The sequence below is a fragment of the Phocoena sinus genome, chromosome 16, assembly GCF_008692025.1.
Source record: "Phocoena sinus isolate mPhoSin1 chromosome 16, mPhoSin1.pri, whole genome shotgun sequence".
NCBI lineage: Eukaryota > Metazoa > Chordata > Mammalia > Artiodactyla > Phocoenidae > Phocoena > Phocoena sinus.
Genome location: NC_045778.1, coordinates 60202877 through 60225588, shown reverse-complemented (window position 1 = coordinate 60225588; position 22712 = coordinate 60202877). Strand labels below are relative to the sequence as shown.

Below are 22712 nucleotides of genomic sequence, written 5' to 3'. Positions count from 1 at the left end.
TTGAAAGCAACTTAAATCTTTATCAGTGGGGAATGAGATAAATTATGGTGTCTCCATTCAAAAAAAAAAAAATCCCAATACAAAGGAGTAGAATCCAAGGTGGAACTATTAAATTACTCTCTCACTGATACAGGAAGTGGGAATGACTCTTGTTAAAAAAATATACACATGAAAGAATTATGCTTTGAATTCTAGGAATCAAGTTTTGGTTCTCAGCTTGAATAGTAGGGACCTATACTTATGAAGTGATGGTCATAGACATGGTTATTCATGGTTTCTGGCTTTTTCCGTAGGGGGCAATGGTATGGATGTAACCAAGAAGAACAAACGAGATGGCAGTGAAGTCACCGAAAGACGTAAGAGCATGAAACGTGTCATTATAAAAGTAAAAAACATTTTGGAAAGAGTAAATAATTTATTCCTAATTCTACCACAATTACTGTATCTTTTTTTCTATTTCTTATGTTTTTGTTTTTAGTTTTTTTCTTAGCTTTTTCTTTTTGCTTTTTTTCCCCACTGTATCATTTTAAATGTTTTCCTAAATAGACTATTTCTTCCTATAAGAAGCCTTTTGTTGATTTTTTTAAACACACTTGTAATCAAAATGTGTTCTGCTTTTTCTTCAAAGATGAAAATCACCATTTCTACGTTCCAGTTTTTATAACCAGCATTTTTAATGGTTTCATAATATCCTGTTGAATGAATTTACAACAGCTTACTTAACCGTGTTCTTTTTAGGGATACAGGGCAACAGAAATCCAAAAGAATAATATCCCATTATTGCAGGGACAAAGTTGGAATCACACTGGTGTCACAGTTGCAGTCTACACTGAAAACTGAAAACAGACACATTTCTTTTGTGAAATTGCCCAAATAATAAACTCAGAGACATTAAAATAGCCCCTTAACAGCTCTGACTCTTTCATTTATCCTGTGACTTTCATATATTGCCAATAAAAAATTCTGGCTCCACAGACTTGGGACTTTTAGCTTAAGCAAGAATTTATTTTTATGTGTCTTAGGATCCCAAAGGTCCACACAATGAGAGGTTTAGTGGAAGCTCAAGGACTATTATTCAAATCAAGCTGCCATTTTAGTCTGAAAAACCGTTTCCTTTTACGCATGGAATGATGCTTCTGCTCCATTCATAACGCCATGTCGCTGCTAGGACAACCAAGCTAATAGGAACACGCAGGGTGAAGGAAAGGGTGAGGGAGCAGTAAGACGGGTGTGGGATGCAGCCGTTGCCAGCAGCACAAAGTGACGCCCCACAATCCTCCTCATCCTTTTCTCCTTTCACCAACCATACGTGCATACACAACACGCATGTGAATATGCTTGGGCGTGTGCACGAGAAGGGTGCTTCTAGAAACCCGCGACCTTCGCTAGATAGGTGCTCCTTGATGTCCAACCCGGAGGGAGGTAGTGGTTGGTGATGGTCACAGGCAGAGCACAGAACTGGCCCAGTTATGGTTTCGGGAATCTACTCACCTCCCCATGCTGCTGTAGAGGAAAGAGTGATTCAGGAAGGCAAGAGGTCTTTCTTCTAACTGGTGTTTTTCAAAAACACCGGAAGCTTTTGTGACCTCTGTAGACTCACCATCACTTGGAGTCTTCTCAGTTTCGGGAGGCAAAGGGACTGGTGCTTCAAGTCTGTCTTGGATGTTCATCTGTCGAAGCACCAAATGTGACTTACCGGCCCCCCTTCCTTCCTACACCTCCTCACACTCAGGGGTGCCCCTGAAGACTTTAGAATGAATTATGATGTCCTTGAGACACCCCCAAATTCATAAAGAGGTCCAAGGTAATTATTCGCATCACAGTGTAATCAGCCAGGATGGTATGCTGGCCTCAGCTGGACTGGGTGACCATTTAGAAGGGGCAGTGCAGAGAAAGAGAGTGACTTGAGGGCCTGATCCTCCTTCAGGGGCAAATCCAGGCCTGGACTAGATCTAATTGTTATATGAGAGACATTAATGCAAGACAACTCATTGTTCAAATCAGTGGGTAACTAACTACTTTTGGTACCGAAGGGATATAAACCTGTTTTCCAGGTACGTTAAGCCCTATTGTTATTGCACCTATTTGCTTTTACAGTGGGTCAGATCAAATACCTTAAAGCACAAGTGTATAAAAGTCTATATGGAACCTAATTTAATGAGCCGAGCCTGTGAACGATGTGACACCTCGCCAAAGTACAGAGATTTCAGTACATTACTTAAGATCTCATCTTTTCTTTGTCTTTTTCTAGTTATCACGGAAACAATAACTACAAGACTTACGTCCTTACCACCAAGTAAGTGACCATCTTGAGAGCTTTCTTCTCAGTAAGGCCTGTGTGAAGGGCTCCACATGTAACCTTTTCCATGGGTACTCACTCTCCCATCGAGCAAGTCCAAAATATCTGAAATCTTTTATTTATTTATTTATTTATTTTGTGCTGTACGCGGGCCTCTCACTCTTGTGGCCTCTCCCGTTGTGGAGCACAGGCTCCGGACGCGCAGGCTCAGTGGCCATGGCTCACGGGCGCAGCCGCTCCGCGGCATGTGGGATCTTCCCAGACCGGGGCACGAACCCGTGTCCCCTGCATCGGCAGGCAGACTGTTAACCACTGTGCCACCATGGAAGCCCTGAAATCTTTTTTTTTAAACAGCTGTATTGCAATTACCTTATATCCCACAAAATCCACCCGTGCAAAGTATATAATTCAATTGTTGTTAGTGTATTTACAGAGTCGTGCAGCCCCTTTGCAACAATCTAATTTTAGAACATTTCCATCACTCAAAAAAACCCTCCATGGCCATTAGCAGTCACTCCCATTCCCCCTTCCTTCTCCCCAGCCCCTGAATACCACAAATCTACTTTCTGTCTCTATAAGTTTGCCTGATCTAGACACTGAAATTTCAGAAATCTTATCCAGCCTGCGCCTGGGGTGGGAGGAGGGAACCACAGCCAGGCTTCTGTCTGAATCCACTTTTTTCTCAGGAGGTTATTAGGGTTAGTGGATTCTATAATGGAGATCTGAGCCCTCAAACTAGCCCTGCACCTCTTGGGAAGCCTGACTCAATGTGGGGAGTGGGGAGATCCCTCCATCCACACACGAGGTTGGAGCATGATGGGCTGCCAGGTGAAACACCAGCAACCCAGAGCTCTCACTCATCCCTCCAACACTTCCAGTGGCTGCCATGTCCAGTGTACCGACCAGGCATTCAAAAAAAGCAAGCCCAACCCAGGCCTTGGCCTCAAGGAGTTTTCATCACTTGCTGACTTTTCAAATATTTAATTTTCCTAATCAGCAACTTGCTATGCTCCACCCAGGGAACTTTCTTTTTAAATTGGGTAGAATATTTGCTCATGACATTTGTATCAAAAACAAACGAACCGAGAGCACGGCAGCATGTATCGTGCAGTGCAGGTGGGAAAGGGGCCCCAAACCAAGAGCCTCGTGGGTGAGAAGCCAGGGAAGGCTTCCAAGGGGCAGGGAACGAAGAAACCCTCTGCACTGACTCCACTTGTAAATTGTCACCTGCTCCTCCTTTCTGCAGAAGGGGGCACCAGCAACGGCTATGCTAAAACAGGCTCTCTTGGTGGAGGGAGCCGGCTGGAGAAACAGAGCCTGATGCATGGCAGCAGCGGCTACATAAACTCAAGTAGGTGCCTGCTGGTGTGAGGGCTGGGGAAGGGCAGATGGACAGGGAGAGAGAGGGTCCTGAATGGAGGGGGACCATTACCACTGCTTGCCACCCATTCCAAATACCCCAAAGAGCTGTGTAAAGGACACACATCCCACCAAAGGTGAGACTTTCGACTTACCCACATTTGAAGCCTACTTAAAATGGAATCAGTTATCATTCTGTCCCCCAATATAAATAACAATAATTAATTAAGAAGGCTTCCTGGGGAGTTGACTCCTTTTCCACTGAATTACTCTCTTTAAGCCATCTCTTTTAGAAAAGGGTGTGCATATCTGAGGGTTTACAGTTTGAATTAACAACAACAAAAGAAACTTAACGATTGGGTTACTGTGCTAAGGAAATCTGGTGACATATGAACCCACACTTTGTGCGTTTCCACTGGGCAAACGTCCAACACAGGCCTAGTTGTTCCCAAAGAAGCATTCTTTCATGGTAGCTTTCAAACTGAAACAAAACAAAGCAGGGAAAACACACACACACACACACACACACACACACACACACACACACACACACACACTACCGCTGAAGCCATTTTTAAAATCTTGGAATGACACTAAAGAAAAGACCCAAGACAGGCAAACAGCTGGGCTGACCAAGTGCAGCGCCTGCCCTTACCTCTCGAGGAATACTTCCACGTGGGGTTGTATTCTAGTCCACCCAGCAGTGCTCTACGATTGCAGGCCAGGTCCTCAAGAAACATCCCGCTTCTCCATTTCCATGCACTTTGGCCACAGACATAAAGGACCTCCCTACCTTCCAGTAGCAATAATTTCATCTCCCATTTCTGAGCAGCCGCGGGAATGCTGAGGGGTGGATCCTTTCAGACGTGCTCTCCTGAAGTCCTCTGGCCCCTCCATAGGGCCCTCCTTTATTAGGAGCAGTCTGTGTGCATTTAGTGGAACTGTATGTCAATCTGTGAAGTGCTCTGAGGGTCTGTGCTTTTTCCCCTCTTGTAGGTGGGAGCACACGAGGCAATGCCTCTACCTCCAGTTACAGGAGGGCCCCTGGTGAGTTGGCCTCCACTCTGCCCAACTCACCAGGCTCGACCTTTGAGAGAAAAACTCACGTCACCCGCCATGGAACATACGAAGGTACCGGTCCCACAGACTTTGAGAGAGAGCCACTCTCTTCCCTCAGTGACTTCTCTCATCCTTTGAAGACTGAAGCCTCAGCCACCTGTCTTCACCTGGGCCTTCCCACCTTTCTTTCCACTCTTGTTTCGGTTCTTTTATGGACTCAGGTTTCTTGGGGATTTTGTTGATTTATCGACCCTTCATTTATTCATTTATCCATTTAGTCACTTTTTTAGCTGGTATTTTATCAGATATCTACCAGGCGTTTAATACCGTGCAGAATGCCTTGATGGATGCTTAAATGAATCAGACCTGGATCTTGTCTTCAAAGGGCCTAGAATCTAACAGACAAGTTAAGATGACAGATAAACTATAATGTAAAGTAGAAGGGGATTATCATTTCCAGTTGGGTCTTCAGGGAAGAGTCTATGTGGGAGGTGGCATCTGAGCTGGGCCTTCATGATGTGTAAGACCTTTACCCGATGGAGACCTGGCCTGTTCCAGGCTGCAGGAACAGCAGCACAGCGAAGACGGGAGTCCAGGGCTCAGGTACGAGCAGCAGTGGTACTTGTGTGAAGAGAGATGGAAAGACTCAGATTCGGTGCTAGGCCGAGATGTTTGGGCTTTATTCTGCACACAACGAGGAGCCACAGAGATTTCCGAGCAAAAGCGTCCATCATGTCTGTGGTCCAGGACTAGAACTCTGGTTGCCATGCTCAGGACAAATAGGGCGGGAAGAGGCTGAACACGGTGACAAGTTAGGAGGTGATCAGTAGTCCGGGGAGGGGAACCTTGGCCAGGACTGCGGTGGTAGCAATGGGAGCCGACAGGAGGACCTGGAGTGAAAGTTGTTGCAGAGCTGGAATTGACAGGCTTGTTAATTATTCAATTTTGGGGGGAAGGGAGAAAATGGAGTCAGTGTTTCCACTGAGATTTCAGACACAGGTGGTTGGGTTCATTGTGGTGCCAACGACTGAAGCAGGGAAGCCAGGGGGAGGCCTCCCAGTGGATGAGTTCAGTTATTTTGTCCTAAAGTAGAGCTGCTGGCACAGCTTTCTGGTGGGGGTACCACGCAGGCAGTGGGACACACAGGACTCGAACTAAGGGGAGAAGTCAAGGCAAGACATCCGGTTTGGGGTTTTTCACAAGGAGTTGTTAGTAGAGGTTGGAAAACTGAAGGAGTTGGCCAGGGAAAGAGTTTAAAAGCAGAAGGGGGGCTTCCCTGGTTACGCAGTGGTTGAGAGTCCGCCTGCCGATGCAGGGGACACGGGTTCGTGCCCCGATCTGGGAAGATCCCACATGCCGCGGAGCCTGCGCGTCCGGAGCCTGTGCTCCGCAACGGGAGAGGCCACGACAGTGAAAGGCCCACGTAATGCAAAAAAAAAAGCAGAAGGGAGCATAGAAAGATAAAGTTGGGGGAAGATGGAGAAAGAAGAGCCAGATCACAGAAAGGAGGAGGAGTCAATGGTGACGCCACTGAAGTCAGAGAGATAGAGAGAGAGAGAGGGAGGGAGGAAGCTCATGACCGAAAAGGAGAAGGCGAGAGGAAGACATCTGGGTCCTGCTCCTGAGGTTACTGGAGTTCCTGATGATCTGAAGAAACAGTTTTAGTGGAAAATAGACAAGCCAGGCGGCAAATGGGTCTAAGAGTGAATGGATATGGGTACCAATGATGGAGAAGCAGGATTAAGGATGGGTACCCCAGTAAAGGATTTTGACCCACGGCTGCTAGGACTAGGGAGAGCCCCGAATCTCGGCCAGGTGGATGGGGTCACCACAGTGCTTCCTGCTGCTCTGCCGGCACGTGGGCTTGTCTCTTCATTTCACAAGGCCCACATCCGGGACGAGCTGCATGGAGTCAGAGAACCCCTGGTGCTGACAGCACGTTCATTTGATCAGAGCCGGTTCGCTGGTGTCAGCACTGCATAGGGCCAATGCAGTGGAGGACGTGAAAACAAAAAGGAAACGAAAACTTCCTGCTCTCCTTTGCTCAAACCTTGCCCCACCACAGTAGATCAGTGACCAGAAGCGAGTGCCGCAAGCACATCCACTGGGCGAATCCTGGGTGCTGAACACCCAGGCTGCAGAGCTTCAGAAGGGACCCACTCTCTGGGAAGCCATTTGGGCCTAAGGGGCCATTTGTACTAAGTGTTTTCTCCTCTCTCCAGGGAGCTCCAGCGGCAACTCTTCCCCTGAGTACCCTCGGAAGGAGTTTGGTATGTCCTATCCCTATCTTCTGTAGAAATGGTCAAACGTGCCTGGCGGGGATGGAGGGGGAGCGTCATGAGTTGAGCGGATTCTTCTCGAGGAGTCTGACCTCTGCTGACCCCTCTTCCCTGCTCTTTATCCTGAAGCATCTTAAGGGGACTGTCAGCCACGTTCGTTTGCTCGTGAAATGGCAAGTTATCCATACAAGGCTCAGGCTTGGACAGATAAGCCCTCAGGCCAGGCAACAGTCAGGATTTTTCCTTCCACAGGACGAGACCTCCCTGCCAAGGGGAGCAGGGCTTAGAATGCGCAGATGTCAAACATCCCAGCACCTCCTCCAAAGCAGTCTCAAAGGGACACATTTTAACCAAATGAAACCCTAGGCTGTATCTTCTTCACATGACCTTAAATCTTTAGTCCACGTTCTTGGGTTCTCACTGCATGAATTTATGATACGATCATTGATTTTACAGTGATTATAATTTCATGCATTTATTTGCATACAGTGGGAAAACGAAGGCAGTCTCTACAGAAGACCTGGAAAGGGAAAGACCTGGCAGGCTTTCAATACAGTTGATCGGTGGGGTCAGCCAGTCCGAGTGGATCACGCGCCCAAACAATTTCCTTAGTTAACACTTAAGTGTGAGCCAACTTCACATTCATTGGCTAACTTAACACCCTAAATGCACCGAGGCTTACAAAACTTTCTCTGCCCTTTGGCTATGTGGGCATGATTTACTAAGCATCCACCGTACATTAAGGCTTCTATCTGGATATAGATGCACTATGAAAACAACCTCCACCTCCCACCCAAATAGGTCTTCCTCCATGTCACAAATATTTAGCATGCCACCTCTTATATGTGCCTAATATTACTTTCCTCTGTTTCTCAGCGTCTTCTTCAACCAGAGGACGGAGCCAAACACGAGGTGAGCTCTGTTGCTGGATTCAGTTCAGTTCATTCAACCAGTATTTTCTGAGCTGCTAACGTGTGTCCAGCTGTGAGCCAGGAAATGTGAGGTGTAAAGAATGAATAAGTCACGACTTCCACCCTCAAGGAGCCTGTAGCGTCTGGGCATCTTCCGCTGGCTCCATGAGGGTGGGAAGGGCAGATTTTGACAGCGACCTAGCAAGTACACGGAGTGGTTCGCACTGCTGTGGATTGTCTGAAGGTGCTGGCGTCACATCTGGTTTCGCACCCGGTCTCCTGGGTGACTTTAACAAGATGTGCTATAATTGCCTTTGTGCGGCAAAAAGTGAGCACAAGCCCTTCTTTTTCATCGTTCCAGGGGACAAAGGGCTCCCTGAGAGTTTTGCACTCTCCACAACTGCCTGTAGATAAGGCCCTAGGAGGGAATGTGTCCTGGAGAAAGCTGGCCTTGATATATCCGGTGAGGGTGGCAAGGAGCGTGTGAGGGCTATATGGAAGGCAGAATTCTTCACAGGCCCTGGGAGTTCTCAATGACCAGTCTAAACTTCCCAGGGGCCTGGTTGTATTGGAAACTGGAAAGTTAGACACACACCGACCGCCTACAACTTCAGGCTGATAGTCCGATAGAGGCCCATACTCCACCTGAAGCTAATAATGTAAAATCACCCACTTTCTGCCCTAAAGAGGCCAGAATGGCTAAGGAAACACTACAGACTTTAGAATTGTCTTGCTATTGCGGAGTGGGCCCTGTGAGAGGGGCTGGTCATTGCCGATCGTGACGGAGTCTCGGGGCTCAGCCTGGCGTTTCTGCTCCAGGCACCTGGGAGGTTAGCTGTGGGCAAGCTAGGGGGTGGAGAGAAGACGCCTCTTTCTAAGCACTCTTCCTGGGCACACCTAGCTTTTCTGTTCCCAGGACACAGATTGCAGAGCAGCCCAAAAATAATCTGCCGCTCAGAGCTCAGTGTCAGGCACTGCGAGCCAGGCTCCCTCACTCACAGCGTCTCCATCTCTCCCCTGTACAGAGAGCGAGATCCGAGTTCGACTGCAGAGTGCATCCCCATCTACCCGATGTGAGTGCTCAGGTCTTGGGAAGGACCCAGGAATCCAGGGCTACTGCTGTGCGTGTGTGCGCGTGTGTGCGCGTGTCACTCCACCATAAGTGACATGTCTAAGGCCTTCTGTGACGGGGACTCCGGGCTGGGTGCAGGGAGTGAGGAGCTGTGAGTCAGTCATGGTCCCTGATGCTTCACAGTTCACAGACTAAGGGGAGACAATAAACCTACCAACCGTGACAGCTCTGGGAGCTGAGGGAGTGGGGGCCACAGGAGTCTCCCCGGGCTAGTCAGTCGCTTGAAGGGAGACTGAAGGGTGGGTCAGCTAGACTCAGCCAGATGAGAGGGCAGAGACACGGGAGGAAGGTTCGGTGCAGCTGAAGGAAAAAGAGCAGGAGGGGACGCAGTGGGGCTGGTGAAGCTTAGAGAAGGCTCAGAAGCAGAGTGTAAGAGTTTGAACTTTATCTCGAATGTCAAGGATTTCCCGGTCTCTGTCTGTTGACTGTGTTGGACTCCTGTTGTTTGCCGTTTTGAAATGAGCCCAAATGGGTGAGAGCCAAGTACAAAGACTAGGAGGAGAAAGATCTGGGTCGAGTGGCTCAGCAATCAGAGCCTGGGACTTGCCCAAAGAGCTCAGGGCCTGGGCTGGACTCCAGGCCTGATGCTGTCTCACCTGAGTCCTTCCAGGCTCGGGGTGCCTGAGCACAAAGGATGGAGCTCTCGGGAGAGGGGCTGCCTGGGCAGTCCTCCAGCAATGTTGTCTGAAGATGTCCTGTGCGGACGCCTCCCTCCCCTCTGTTGGCCACCTCAGGAGGCACGGGGTGCTCACTCCACTGAACCACCTCGCTACAGATTGTATCAGCCAGAGGGTCTTGCAATTAACCCACAGGAGAGCAGTGTAATATTTAAGAGTTATGGGCCACAAATTCCTTTTGACACTACAGAGCATACAAGGTCAGGGACCCAACACCTGAGGCATCCTGTACCCGGGATGAGACCACTGTTGAAGCATTTGTTTCAAGGGGTCTGGTGCTCCAACTGTCCTGGGTGTAAATGTTCCAGGATGACAGTGCCTTCCAACCACAGAATCTTCCCTGTGCTGTCTGATGAGGTCTAATTAGGAAATATGTACTGAGAACTTTGACCGCCTTGTAGAGGCACTCTATTTATGCAGCCACTAATATTAATCGGTGCTATAAATTGACAAAAGGCAAAAATTAATTGGTGCTATAAATTGACAAAAGGCAAAAATTATAAGGCTATAATTAATCGGTGCTATAAATTGACAAAAGGCAAAAATTATAAGGCTAGCGAAAAATGTCCCGGCGGGTGAGGTGGATGCTTCATCCTCCCTAGTATTCAGAGTGCTGCGAATGTTCCTCCCACTGCACTTGGACTCAGGAAGGGATCCTGGGCCTGATGGAAAAGTGGAGGATTCCTTTACAGGGACGGAATTGGATGACGTCAAGCGTTTGCTCAAGGGAAGCCGATCAGCAAGCGTGAGCCCCACCCGGAATTCCTCTAACACACTCCCCATCCCCAAGAAAGGCACCGTGGAGACCAAACTGGTGACAGCGAGCTCCCAGTCAGGTAAGCCCCACAGCCCCGATCTGCTGTGGAAGGAAGGGAACAAGGTGGCAGATGTGTCCGCGCAGGGCTTTCAGGCCGTGGCAGAGACTTCACAAAACCCTGAGCATTGCTCTTCCTGCAGCGTGAGAATGTGGGCTGCATCCTTCTCACCCCCGTCTGGTCAACCATTCTATGTGCTGGCTATAGTCCGGCTCTAGAGCCTAGAGATTCTCTCCCAGGAGATTCTTGACATGTCCTGGGAATGTGTTGGCCAGGTTCCCTGAATGAAGACTACTGGGGAAAGTTGCAGTGTTTTCTATCATTCACTCATTCATCCAATGAACATTTATTATATGCCAAGCACCGGACACTGAGGAAAGACAGTGAGCAGGATGGACACGGCCACTGCCCGGGTGGATGTGAGGGCCTCTGGGGGGAGTCAAGCAGGATGAATGTAGCTCAGCATTCATATATCACGTGCCTACCAAGGGCAAGGTCTCTGGGGGGAGATGAGGAAAGAAGCCAGTTCTGCTATGAGGTGAAGCTTTCCTCTCATTCACTACTGAAGAAAAACCATCTTGAGATAGTGATCTTGTGTTGTTCAATATAAAACCAAAACCTCAGGGTACTTTGTGACCTGAGTGGCTAACTCCCTCTCAGATGAGAAATAGGCAGAATTGACTTCAGACTTGAAGAAGTACCCATAGCCCCTCTTGGGGGCAGAGTGCCCCTTGGGTCTGGTTGGCACATGGGAATGTTTAAGGAGGGTTCAACCGGAGAAGGCTGCCACCCATGCGGCGTGGCCTTGGGACGGAGGGCTTCCCTACCTGTGCTGCTGTCTGCCTGGAATTCTCCTGTAAGGGAGTCTCGGGTCCATGGCATCTTTGAAGGTGGAGTCAGCAACAGAGGGAGAGAGAGACCGTTGGTGGGGACAATGCACCAGGAGGTGGCAAAGGGGGCTTAGCAGGAGAAATGGGTGGACCGCAGAACAAAATTTACCTACCTCAGATTTCACCAAGAGTCAACAAGAATTTCTAACCCAAGAGGTCAGGTTTTCACCAGCTCTGAGATTTCAAACAGAAGTGATATGATCAACTGTCCCAGTTCACCTCAGACTGAGGGGGTTGCCAGGGCATGGGATCTTCAAGGCTAAAACCAGGAAAGTCCTGGCAAACCAAGCCCACTGGATCCCCCCAGTACAGAGAGGGTTTGTCTCTCACTGGGGTGTGGTCGGGCATGTCTGTTTCCAGTGTTCGGCACCTATGACACAACCATCCTGGATGCCAAACTTCCCTCCCACATGTGGTCCTCCACACTGCCGGCAGGGTCCTCCATGGGCACCTATCACAACAACATCACAGCCCAGAGCTCATCCCTCCTCAACACCAATGCCTATTCTGCAGGATCAGGTACGTGGCTTGCAGTGCACATCCCCTCCCAGTCCTAAGCCCTCCACGCCTTATGATGGAGCTGAATGACCCCTCCAGCATTTGCCATCCCCAAGGCTTCTTAGAGGGGCTTTCTGTGGCTAAGCATCCCAAGATTTTTCCACTGGAACTTCAATTCAACTTCTATGGCATTTCCTCTGGTGGGTCCCCTATGGAAAGGACTACATGGTACAGTGTATCCAAAAAAAAATGTAATGGGAAAGAACATGAAAACAAATGTAAGGAACCTGGTTTCACTCCATGTGGATTAACTGTGTGACCTTAAGAGGTCATTTAACTTCTCTGGGCTTAAAGTGCCTTCTCTGTAAAATGGTCACTAACAAGAGGGGCTTAGCTGGAACTGATGTCCACTCAAACCCCACCGACCTGTGACCGCCCATTGGCTGTTATGACCCAAGGCACACCACACACTAATGGTTGGTTCCGTGCTGCAAAGCAAGAGCCCAGGTTTTTCCTAAAAACAGAAATGTAACACAACGCAGTGCTGGCCTTTCTTCCTGTGCTTCTTTGCCCCTGTTCTGTGTGGACGTCCTCTCACCAGCCTTCTTCTTCCCCCACAGTCTTTGGAGTTCCAAACAACATGGCCTCCAGCTCCCCAGCTCTGCAGCCTGGAATCAGCACCAGCTCCTCAGGTCGGTGCTTGCCAGCTTGAAACAAACAGGGATGCTCTTGCCTAGTGAGGACAATGGAATGGTTTGTAGGGAGGATGTTCTTCCTGACCGAGAGCATGAGGACTTCCTCCACGCCCATGGCAATGTGGAACCAGCAGCCAAGGAGCTGTGTTAGAAGGCACAGAGCCTCCCCTCCATAGGAGACTGGGCTCAGTCCCAGAGGGAAAGGGCTAAGGGGGAGGGCGCCGGAGACCACACTTCCGTGCTTAATTCTGCTCTGGTCTCCTTACTTAATGGGAGAGGTGGAGAGATGGAAATAAAGGGGCCAAGTGAGGCAGAGCTCAGGACATTTTCAGGTGGAAAGCATTGTTAATTTAGAAAGAGCTTAACTTCACATCTTTTTATAAATATCGCAGTTCCTTGGGGGCTCAATAATGTTACTGCTTAATGTCCAAGGCAAACATAGGATCATTTTAAAGAAGGATGTGTGCACTCTAGTTCCACATACATCGTAATAGCCTATACGTGAATAAGTGATCCGCCCACAACTTTTGTTAAAGCAATCTGCCTCCTCTCTGTGAGATCATGACTAATAAATACGGTGATGTGGGCCTCCCTTATTTCCTTGGCTGGTATTCTTGGCTTCTGATTTTAACACCTCCAATTGACTAGAGTCCCACAAGCCCAGAAGACACCAGCTTCATGCTTTGTTCCTCCTGCCTTTGCTATTCAATCAATACTTTGCAAAGTCCTGACTGAGGAGGGCAGGCAAAGGGGATCCTTGATCTTGATCCTTGATCATGCTGGATCCATGATCTTGTGCCCCAAACTCTAGACAGGATGGAATAAGAGAAGCTGTTACCTGGGGAGGAATGAGCTTCTGCACATTGTTAAAAACAAACAAATAACCAGCCTTTGAAATCGTAATGGGGGCGAGGGGAGTTTTGTGTGTTTGAACCAAGAAAAGAAAGGAGGAAAACTAGGGTCCTGACCAGTCAGTGCTTCTTAGCCTCCACTGTGTCTGTATCCACAGTTCCCACACTGTACACCACGGCACCCAAGGGTCCTGCAGGGAAGGGAACCCCTGGGATATTTTAAATTTTTGAGGTATACAGCAACAGACCCTATGCGAACTACCGCTATTAAGTTGTGTGAACCTAACTACTCAATAAATGGAGCTTAGTAACTTTTGCCTGGGGTAGGGAGGTGGGGTATTAAAAACATTGCCACGTCAGTGAGAGTGTGGGAACTGAGAATGTCCGGGATCTCTGTCATATACAAAGGCATTACTTGTGAAAATGGTTTGGGGAGCTCCTGGGACTGGCTGCCTTAACCTGGGGGGACCTCATCTATGTACCTGCACTCACCTGTCCTCAATTCCTCTCACAGTGTTTGGCATGCAGAACAATCTGGCCCCCAGTTCACCCGCCCTGTCCCATGGCATGGCCACCACCTCCACAGGTCCGTAACTGGGGTTTGGAGCCTAGGGGATGGGAAATAACGCCTCTTTGCGGCTATAACTCACAATAGCCCTTTTCAACAAGGGAATTAGAGGGGCAAAAATGTCCCTAAAAATCAATCGACCTTTCCCACCAAAGAAACAACCCTCCACACCTCGACCCGGAGATGCCAAGCTGAATCGTGCTGGCACAGACATGAGTGGGAGCCTGTGCTGGGGGGGGCTCCTGTATATCCCCATGTCTCACTGCTGTCCTTGACAGCCCACTGTCACCGCAAGTCAATCATCTGGCTGACTTTATAGTGCACCTGGCGGGGTGGGGGACAGAAGAGGTGGGAGCCTCAGCCTTTGAACTCAACTTGCTTCCTGTTAAGTTGGAGTAGAAAGTCTAAGACACATGAAACGTCTGGGGGATCCTGTTAGCATGAATCAAGCTGTGCAGAGCAGGTGTTAGCTGAAGGAATTCAGAAGGGAAGGAGATGTGGGAGGGTCTGGGAGGACTTCACGGGGGAGGTGGCCTTTGGAATGGTCCTCCAAGGATGGGGATTATATCATAGACGTTTTCATCTAAACTCACTGCTGCCCCCAAGGTGGGAGAGAGTTGATTCCATTATCCATTATTATTCTGTTCATTATTATCGGGTTGGCCAAAAGTTCGTCCAGGATGCTACCGAAAACCCGAATGAACTTTGTGGCCGACCCAGTATCTTCCTCTCGCCTGGGGAGGCTGCCTGTCTGCCAGGGCGGGTCAGGCTGCTTCCACCCAGCGTGGAGCTGCCCTCCTATGCTGGCTCTGCTCATTCATAGGTTCCCCTCTTGCAGCGTATGGTGTGAAGAAAAACATGCCCCAGAGCCCTGCCGTTGTGAGCACTGGGGTGTCCACCTCCACAGGTGAGTGCTGTCCCCAGCTGCTGGGGGCAGGCTGGCACACAGGAAGAGCTGTTTCTGAGTGACACATGGCAGGAGGGGACATAACCCATTGGTGGTCTGAGGTCTGCAAATGGGACTCACCCCACGGGCCTCTTGGTTGTTTTCAGGAGTGGGCAGGTGGCTATGCCCCTTACCTTACCTTGGCCTTCCTGTCCCAGAGGGCCAGGAAGCTCCGCACCTGCCCAGGGTCAGGCACTCACACCCCAGCCCCCACCCTTGTTGGAAGCCCCTGGCCTGGTTACTGGTTACCCATCACAAGGGCCAGGGCGCCCCCCAGAATCTGCTGCACCCTCCCTCCTTCCCGTGGAATCCATCAACTTAGGCTGCCACGAGTCACGTGTCCATCTCTCCCGTTGCTCTGATTCTGGTGCGTTTCCCTCCATTCAACAACTCATTCATTCAAAAGCTGTTTACTGAACACCTGCTTTGTGTGAGACCGTGTTCTGAGTTCCCGGATTACAGACATAGGCAAGGAGGCTAGATTCCTGCCCTCACCAGGCTGACAGTTCCAGTGGAGGAGGCAGATAACAAGTGGAAAAAGGATACAAGATAGTTACAGGAAATGACACATAATTGAAGGGCCGACATAATGGGGTGGTAGAGACAGGCCTGTGTGTACGCTGGGCGGAGTGGTCAGGAAAAGCGCCCCCAGGCTGCAAACACTTGAGACCTGCAGTTAAAAATGAACCCACCCAGTTGATTAAAGAAAGGCCTGCCTGACACAGCAACTTTTGACCATTCACTGAAGACCCTGTAATGTTCAGGTGGGGGGCAGCCCCTCAGGCCAGCCCCCAGCACTTCTGACATTGACCCGACCTCCTGATGGCCAGGCCCAGCTAGGCAGGGGAGGGTGTCTCTGGTCCCCAAGATGCTTCTTAGTAACCACGGCGAGCAAGAGCAGATGACCCTCCGACACACCCACTAACCCTTTCTTTTCCTCCACCCTCCTCCCCTTCCTCTTCTCCTTCTTCTGGTCATTTCTTCCCTCTTCCTCTCCCTCCACGTTTTCCATCCTCCTCACCCACTTCTTTCCTCTCCAGCCGGCACCACAAGTGTCCAGAACAATGACCTCTTGCACAAGGACTGTAAATTCCTGATCCTGGAGAAAGACAACACACCTGCCAAGAAGGAGATGGAGCTGCTGATCATGACCAAGGACAGCGGGAAGGTCTTCACCGCCTCCCCCGCCAGTGTCACTGCAAGTACGTGGGAGCCCACGAGACTTGGGTCTTGGAAGAAGGACAAACAGCGTAGACCAGTGTCCTAGCAAGATGGTTTGAGACATTTGAATGATGAAACCACAGTCATCCCATTCAAATGGAAAATGGCTGACAAATAGGGTGTCCCAGGGTCTGCCTTGAATGCAGACAAGTCAGGGAAAGTCCAGCAAAGAGCTCCCAGAGTGTCTTTGGGCAATAATAAGTCTCCTAACCACAGGCCCAGACTGGGGGGATTAACCCCGGGAAAGCAGGCCCTCTTCCTACCAGGCTAACTTCTACCTCCACAAGCGGGAAAGGATGTGGGGTGGCGGGAGCGGGGAGACAGTATCCGGCATCACTGTGGGCTGCGCGCACAGCTTCTTTTTCAGAGGACACCCTGAGACAGGAAAAGCAAGCCGCACACAACACTGACACCTACCTAATGTCAGAAGCTAATGGTAAGAGCAAATCTGATGGCTGTCCGCTTTGACTCCGGCCAATCCATCTGTCATTTATTTGTCTCCCAAGACCTCAGTACTCTGCGTGTGGTCCTGGACCAGCAGCACCTGTGAGACCTGGGAGCGCGTTAGAAATGCAGAATCCTGGGCCCTAGCCCAGACCTGCTGTGTCGGAGGTTGCATTTTAACAAGCTCCCCTGTTGATTCTCGTGTGCTAATTATAGAAGCAAAGTGTTCTCATGGTACATCTAAAGTCCACAGTGGTATTTTTTTCTCACCTTACTTGTCCTCCGTAATTCTCAGAGCTAATAGAAAAAGTCTTTTCAAAGCACTTGCTAGCTTTATTTTTTTTCTTCCCAAATACCTGGATTCTGTCTTGGATAACCACATTTCTTCACTGCTCTGCTTCCTATGTATCTCTCCAAATCACTGATTTTAAGGAGGTCAGTAAAGGAAGGGAAAAGTTAAGTCACAGAACAGTTTTTTTTAATGCAGATGACATCAGTTATAGTCCTCTCAAGGTTGGAAGCCAAGTCTTCTAAGTTAGCAGTTCCTTACATTTTAGGGGTGGAGGTGGGGTTTGGAGCCAAAAGATCCTTTGCAGAATCTGGTGAAAGCTATAAACAGTTTTCCCAGAAAATTCCACACATGCCCACAAACTCAGTGGTCAGACAGCATCCAGGACTCATGATCTGCTCTCCTCCAAGCCCATCTTTGCCTTTCTGTTCCCTCCACCCCAGTTTAGGAACCTGTGTGCAGTCTTGTAACCAAGAAATCAAGAGTCATTTCTCACAGGCACATTTATTATTTGAATGCCATGGTCATTCCTAACACGGTCCTCCAAAGAATGTCTCGGACTTTAGAGGTGGAAGGTCACAAGAAGGTTATGACACTGTGCTTTTTCCCACTGTGACTTGTTTGCCAAGCCGTGTCTTCAACAATGTGATTGTTGCAAATATGAGATCTGTGAGGACTTAGTTAATAGATGTTCCTGCACATGCACATGGCTGTTCCACAAGGTCCCTGGGGGCACATCTACTTCAAGCCCTGTCCCAAGTCCACGCACAGGCTGGACTGGACTGGGCTCCTGCAGTTGAAAGGCTCAGTCAAAACATGTATTCTCGGTGTTTGTATTTCAGGAGACGTGAAGACCGTGTCCGCAAAGGGCAAGGCCGCCTCTGCCGGTGAGTAAGACCTGGGCCGTGCAGTGACTGGAGCGGAAAGGGCTGGTTATGGTGAATGGAATAGATAACGGCCTCCTAGCCTGGAGCCAGGGCGTGCATGAGCCACCCAACTCTACAGATCTTCCCCAAAAGCCTTCAGTGGGAGCGGGGTGGAGGGCAGGAGAGGGGCTGGCTGGGGGCTGGAGGAGGGCTGCTGAAGGAGCTTAGCTCAGGAGATGTGCTTATGGGCCACACTGCCCCTGCTGGGTGCCCATTGTCTGCCCTTAGCTGCAGAGTCTGCCAACATGGCAGGAGCAGCACAGCAAGGCTACTGTTGTGTCTTACAAACGCCTCCCCTCCCCCCACCCACACGGGCTGCAAGGTGACACTAAGACCGCACACTTCTCCAGTCCTTTACACTTTCCTCACTTGCTCCCATAATCTTGTGAGAGAAGCAGATCAAGGGGTATCAGCCCATTTTAGATACTAAAAACTAAAAACACTTTCACTGAAACTAAAAAATAAATAAAAATAAAAAGCTTCCTGACCACCCCTTAAGAGCTGAGTGCAGTTCTAGGCACTGTGGGGATTACAAAGAAAGAGCCATGTGAACTGAGACATGAAGAAGAGAATTATTCAGCTTTGGGCATAATAAAATGCAGGAGGTTGTAGCAGATCCACATTCATAACCGAGAATTTTAAGCCTGGTCGTATCTGCTAATTACACTACATGCCTTATTTCATTCAACATCCATCTCATGAAGAAAGGTCGGCTTTGAACTCTGTTTTCTAAAAAATGAAACAGGTTAAGTGACTTTCTCTGGGTCACACAGCTCAAGGCCAGGATTGTCAGACCTCCACTCTTCGCCAGCCACAGCCCTGTGTTTTTTCCAGGAGCCACACAGGAACCTGAAAGCCCCACTCACATTCACTCAGGCCCACAGGAAGGCACCAAAAGTTGGAGAATTTGGAGGGAAGAGGGCAAGAGCTGCCTGCATTCACCTTACCCTTGCCCTCTCTTCCACAGACTTCTACGGCTACAACCGCCACCGTGGGGGCGGCAGTAGCAGCGGCAGGGGCGCCGGCAGCGGGGGCTCCGGTGGAGGCGTCAAGGGCTCGTGGGGGGCAGTGCCAGCCTGGTGCCCCTGCGGCTCCTGCTGCAGCTGGTGGAAATGGCTGCTGGGCCTACTCCTCACCTGGCTGCTGCTCCTGGGGCTGCTCTTTGGCCTCATCGCTCTGGGTATGTGGTGACGGCAGCCCCGCTGCCTGTTCCGAAGGGCGAGAATCAGTGAATGTCCCAAGCGTCAGGGGCCAAGGGTCCCGAGATCATGGGTGCAGACCCCATGTTACTGCAGATGAGAAAACTGGGCCTCCAGGAGGCATCTGGCCAAGGTCCCATGGCTGCTCCGTGGCTGAGCTGGGACTCTAAGGCAGCTCCTCGGTCCTGGCCCTGGGCCCCAACCCCGTGGCGTCCTGCTCTAAGCGCCTGGCTGCCCTTAACAATCAGGCCAGGCCTTTCATAACCTTTTTACTTTCCACGTTCTGTTGGCGCTCACACCAGCTCCCTGGGAGAGAGGGCCAGCTTTGTGACCGTCTCAGGTGATGGCCAGGCGTCTCCAAGGCTCGGTTCCGAATTTGAGTAGCTCATCCTGCTGGTAGCCACGACAGACTGTCTCCCCCAAAATATGCCAACAAAATGTCCCCATGGCATGAAGAAGCCGCCACGGACTCCAGAGCCCCCTTTTCAGGCTCCCCTGGAAGCTTGGAAGGCACTGGCTCGGGGGCCCCTGTGCTGACACTGCCTCCGTGTGTCCATTTCAGCCGAGGAGGTGAGGAACCTGAAAGCGCGTGTGGACGAGCTGGAGAAGGTCAGGAGCAGCGTACTGCTTTACAGCAAGAAGATGGAGAGGACCAGCCAGGACTCCGTGCAGGGTGTCGCGCCGAGGCTGGGCGAGGGTGTCGGCAAATCTGGGCTTGACGGCTACAGTCAAGAAGACCTATGGCAATTCATGAGGGGCAAGCTGATGGCAGAACAGGAAAACGGTGAGCACATCGCCAGGCAAAGGGCCAGTGGCTCCCGGTCCCGGCTCCTGTATGTGGAATGGTACCCATTTAGGGCACTCTCAAGCTCCCCTCATTCAGCCCTCTTGACAGCCCTGGGAGGGAGGGAGGGAGGGAGGACCCGTATTGCTACCCTGTTTTACAGCTAGTAAAACTCAGACCTGGGGAGAATTGCCCATGATCAAGATCACACAACCTGCACACTTTAGAATCAGATTGCTAGTCCTAGCCTCTGTTTCTTCTTACTGTACCACGGTGATCCCCTTCAAATGTGTGTGTGCGTGTGTGTATGTGTGTGTGACGCAGAAGATGTGCGGCTAACTCAGGCTTTGCTGTCTCTTGTAGGAAATCTCCGAGGAAGCCCTGGCCCTAAAGGTATCACAGTGGATGGAGCCCTTTCCCTGCTCTCATTTCCTGCACTTGGAGCTGGGTTTTCTGGGAGGATCAGAAAACTTCTCTTTTTTCCAAATTGAAGGATGAGCAGTGGAAAGATCTTACAGAATCTGTTGGGAGGGTTGAGAATTGGCTGTACAGTCAGAATATCTTAGAATGAGAAGGGAACTAAGGCATCATCTAAGAGAGGCCGAGTGAAGTGCCCGAGAGACGCAGACGGACACTGCGAGGAAGCTACACCACACGCCAGCTCACCTTGAAATGCCATTTACACGCTGTCGGCTGGCCTTAAGATACTAGGAGAGAATGGCCCTTGGGTTCTCACCCCATCTCACAGTTTTCATGTCTTTCTGATTTTAGGTGACATGGGAAGTCAAGGCCCTAAAGGTAAACAAAACCTGGAAAACTTTACCTTAAATATTAGTGAGGGTTGACAGTTTGAAGCAATCAGCAAGTGTCAGAAAACGCACCTCCCACTCCCCTGGCCACGTCCCCTTGTAGAAAGCTCTGCACACCCTCGGGCTTTTGGGACCTGGGGGCTTCATGACAGAGCAAGGCTACATCTCTGGGGCAGCACGGTGGCGCTGGCCCCTTCTCAGGGGTTCCCACGCCAGGGACCCTGAGGAGGCCTGCATCCAGGGCCTGCATCTCCCCCAGCTGCAAAGGGCAGCCTGCGGACCTGCTACTGCACAACCCCTGGGGAGATTTCGAGAAATACAGATTCCTGGGCTCTGCCAGGAATCAGATGCTCTAGGGATGGACCCCCTCCCCCCAGGTTAATTCTGATGAACCAGGTCAGGGATCACCGATCCAGGTGAGAAGCCTGCTCTCAGGGGTTTTAGCCCAGGTAGGCTGGGAATAAAAGCCACCAGTCAGGAATGGAGCACCTGCGGGGGGGCGGGGGGGGGCGGGGGGGAATTCAGTAGGACCAACACCACCTGCCTTCAGGGGAAGTAGGGGCGTCTGGCAGGGAGACAGGACATAGTCACAGGAAAAGGTGCCCCTCAGTGTTGGTTAGCTGGGGGACAGTCACCTGCTAACTTGGGTAGCACAGTGTCGCTGTAGGAAACTGATACATGTCCTCAGAAAAATGGTCTGACAATCACTGGGACAGGCCTAGGGGTGGCAGGAAGATCTTTCCAATCCCAGTGACCACAGAAGTGCCCCTCGATCTAGCTGAGTGGGATCCTTAAGATTTGGGGTATGTAGGAATTGCCGGAAGATTCTGGGCTCTACTCCCAGAGCCTCTGAGGAGCAGGTGTGGGTGGGGCCGTGAGCCTGTGGCCTGGATCAACCCCGGGTGGTTCTGAGGCCAGGGCTGCACAGACCATTCTGAGAATCACTATTGGGAATGACAGGGTCACCCCTCTCTCCTTCCCAGGGGATCCCGGTGCAGGAATTGGGGTTCCTCCACTTGGTGGCCCTCAACTTCAGGATTCCCTGCCCCGACACGCACACCCTGGGTCACCACCTCAGCCCCCCTTCCTCAAGGCTCCAGCTTGCAGGTCCCACACCCCTCCTGACTATAATATAGGATGCCCAGTCAAATGTGAATTACATATAAACACTAAATCACTTGTCACTATAAGTAAAAGTTTATTCAATGTTTTCCTACAATTCAAACTTAACCGAGAGTCCCGTATTTTTACTTAACCGAGAGTCCCGTATTTTTCCTTAACCGAGAGTCCCGTATTTTTCCTTGCTAAATTTGGCGATCCCACCTGAATTGCACTGGTGGCTCCTTAGGTGACCGGCCTGAGTCCTCTGGCTGACTTTTTTCTCTCTGTTCCCACAGGAGATCGAGGGTTCCCTGGAACTCCAGGTGCGTAGCCTCTGATGGTTCTGCTGAGGTTGAAGGCTGCCCGGTCCTTGCTCCTGGGGTTTGGGAGGAAAGCAGGGCTGAGCTATTCTTGTGTGTCCACAGGTATCCCTGGGCCCTTGGGCCACCAAGGTCCGGAGGGACCAAAGGGACAAAAAGGCAGCGTGGGTGAGAACCGCTTTTCTGTTCACTTATTCCCTCATTCCCTCATTCATTCATTCATTCAGTAAATGTTCGTTAAGTGCCTGCTGTGTGCCAGACCCTGTTTTAGGTGCTGGGGAGGTGTGGTGAACAAAACAAAACCCTTGCCTACTTTTGGGTGGAGATAAACAATAGACATGATAAATAAGTGAAGTACACAGAGGGAGGAAGTGGCTCGTGAAATGGGAACACAGAGCCCAGTGGAGCCTTGGGAGGGCTGAGGGGTAATTGAAAATAGGACCGGCAGGGAAGGCCTTGCTGAGAAGGTGCCATTTGAGCAAAGAAGTGAAAGTGGGGCGAGAGCCAGGCCTGAGGACATCTGGGGGAACCCTCTAGGCAGAGGGAGCAGCTACACGCCCTGGGGCAATAGTGTGTGCCCGTGGGTCCAGGAGCTTGCGGGGGAACAGGAGGAATGGGGGCGGGTGCTGGAGCCCACTAA

At 50.4% G+C, this 22712-nt stretch overlaps 1 protein-coding gene across 3 annotated transcripts in view; it reads left to right on the top strand.

Annotated features, from left to right (window-relative positions):
• Nucleotides 1-22712, top strand: part of COL17A1 (collagen type XVII alpha 1 chain) — a 51343-nt gene that overhangs the window by 7168 nt on the left and 21463 nt on the right. Inside the window, exons 2-22 of one of the 3 annotated variants that reach the window (XM_032607794.1) lie at nt 294-356; nt 2252-2296; nt 3546-3650; nt 4655-4789; nt 6940-6987; nt 7873-7908; nt 8933-8980; nt 10409-10552; nt 11782-11940; nt 12540-12611; nt 13980-14051; nt 14872-14940; nt 16020-16181; nt 16556-16636; nt 17776-17820; nt 18827-19039; nt 19621-19842; nt 20206-20235; nt 20614-20640; nt 22049-22075; nt 22178-22240. In XM_032607794.1, the coding sequence (XP_032463685.1) occupies nt 305-356; nt 2252-2296; nt 3546-3650; nt 4655-4789; nt 6940-6987; nt 7873-7908; nt 8933-8980; nt 10409-10552; nt 11782-11940; nt 12540-12611; nt 13980-14051; nt 14872-14940; nt 16020-16181; nt 16556-16636; nt 17776-17820; nt 18827-19039; nt 19621-19842; nt 20206-20235; nt 20614-20640; nt 22049-22075; nt 22178-22240 (1855 nt within the window). In that variant the 5' untranslated portion in view covers nt 294-304. Of the gene's footprint in view, nt 1-293; nt 357-2251; nt 2297-3545; nt 3651-4654; nt 4790-6939; nt 6988-7872; nt 7909-8932; nt 8981-10408; nt 10553-11781; nt 11941-12539; nt 12612-13979; nt 14052-14856; nt 14941-16019; nt 16182-16555; nt 16637-17775; nt 17821-18826; nt 19040-19620; nt 19843-20205; nt 20236-20613; nt 20641-22048; nt 22076-22177; nt 22241-22712 lie in introns of all 3 variants that reach the window. The other 2 variants (XM_032607793.1, XM_032607795.1) reach the window with 2 other exon arrangements.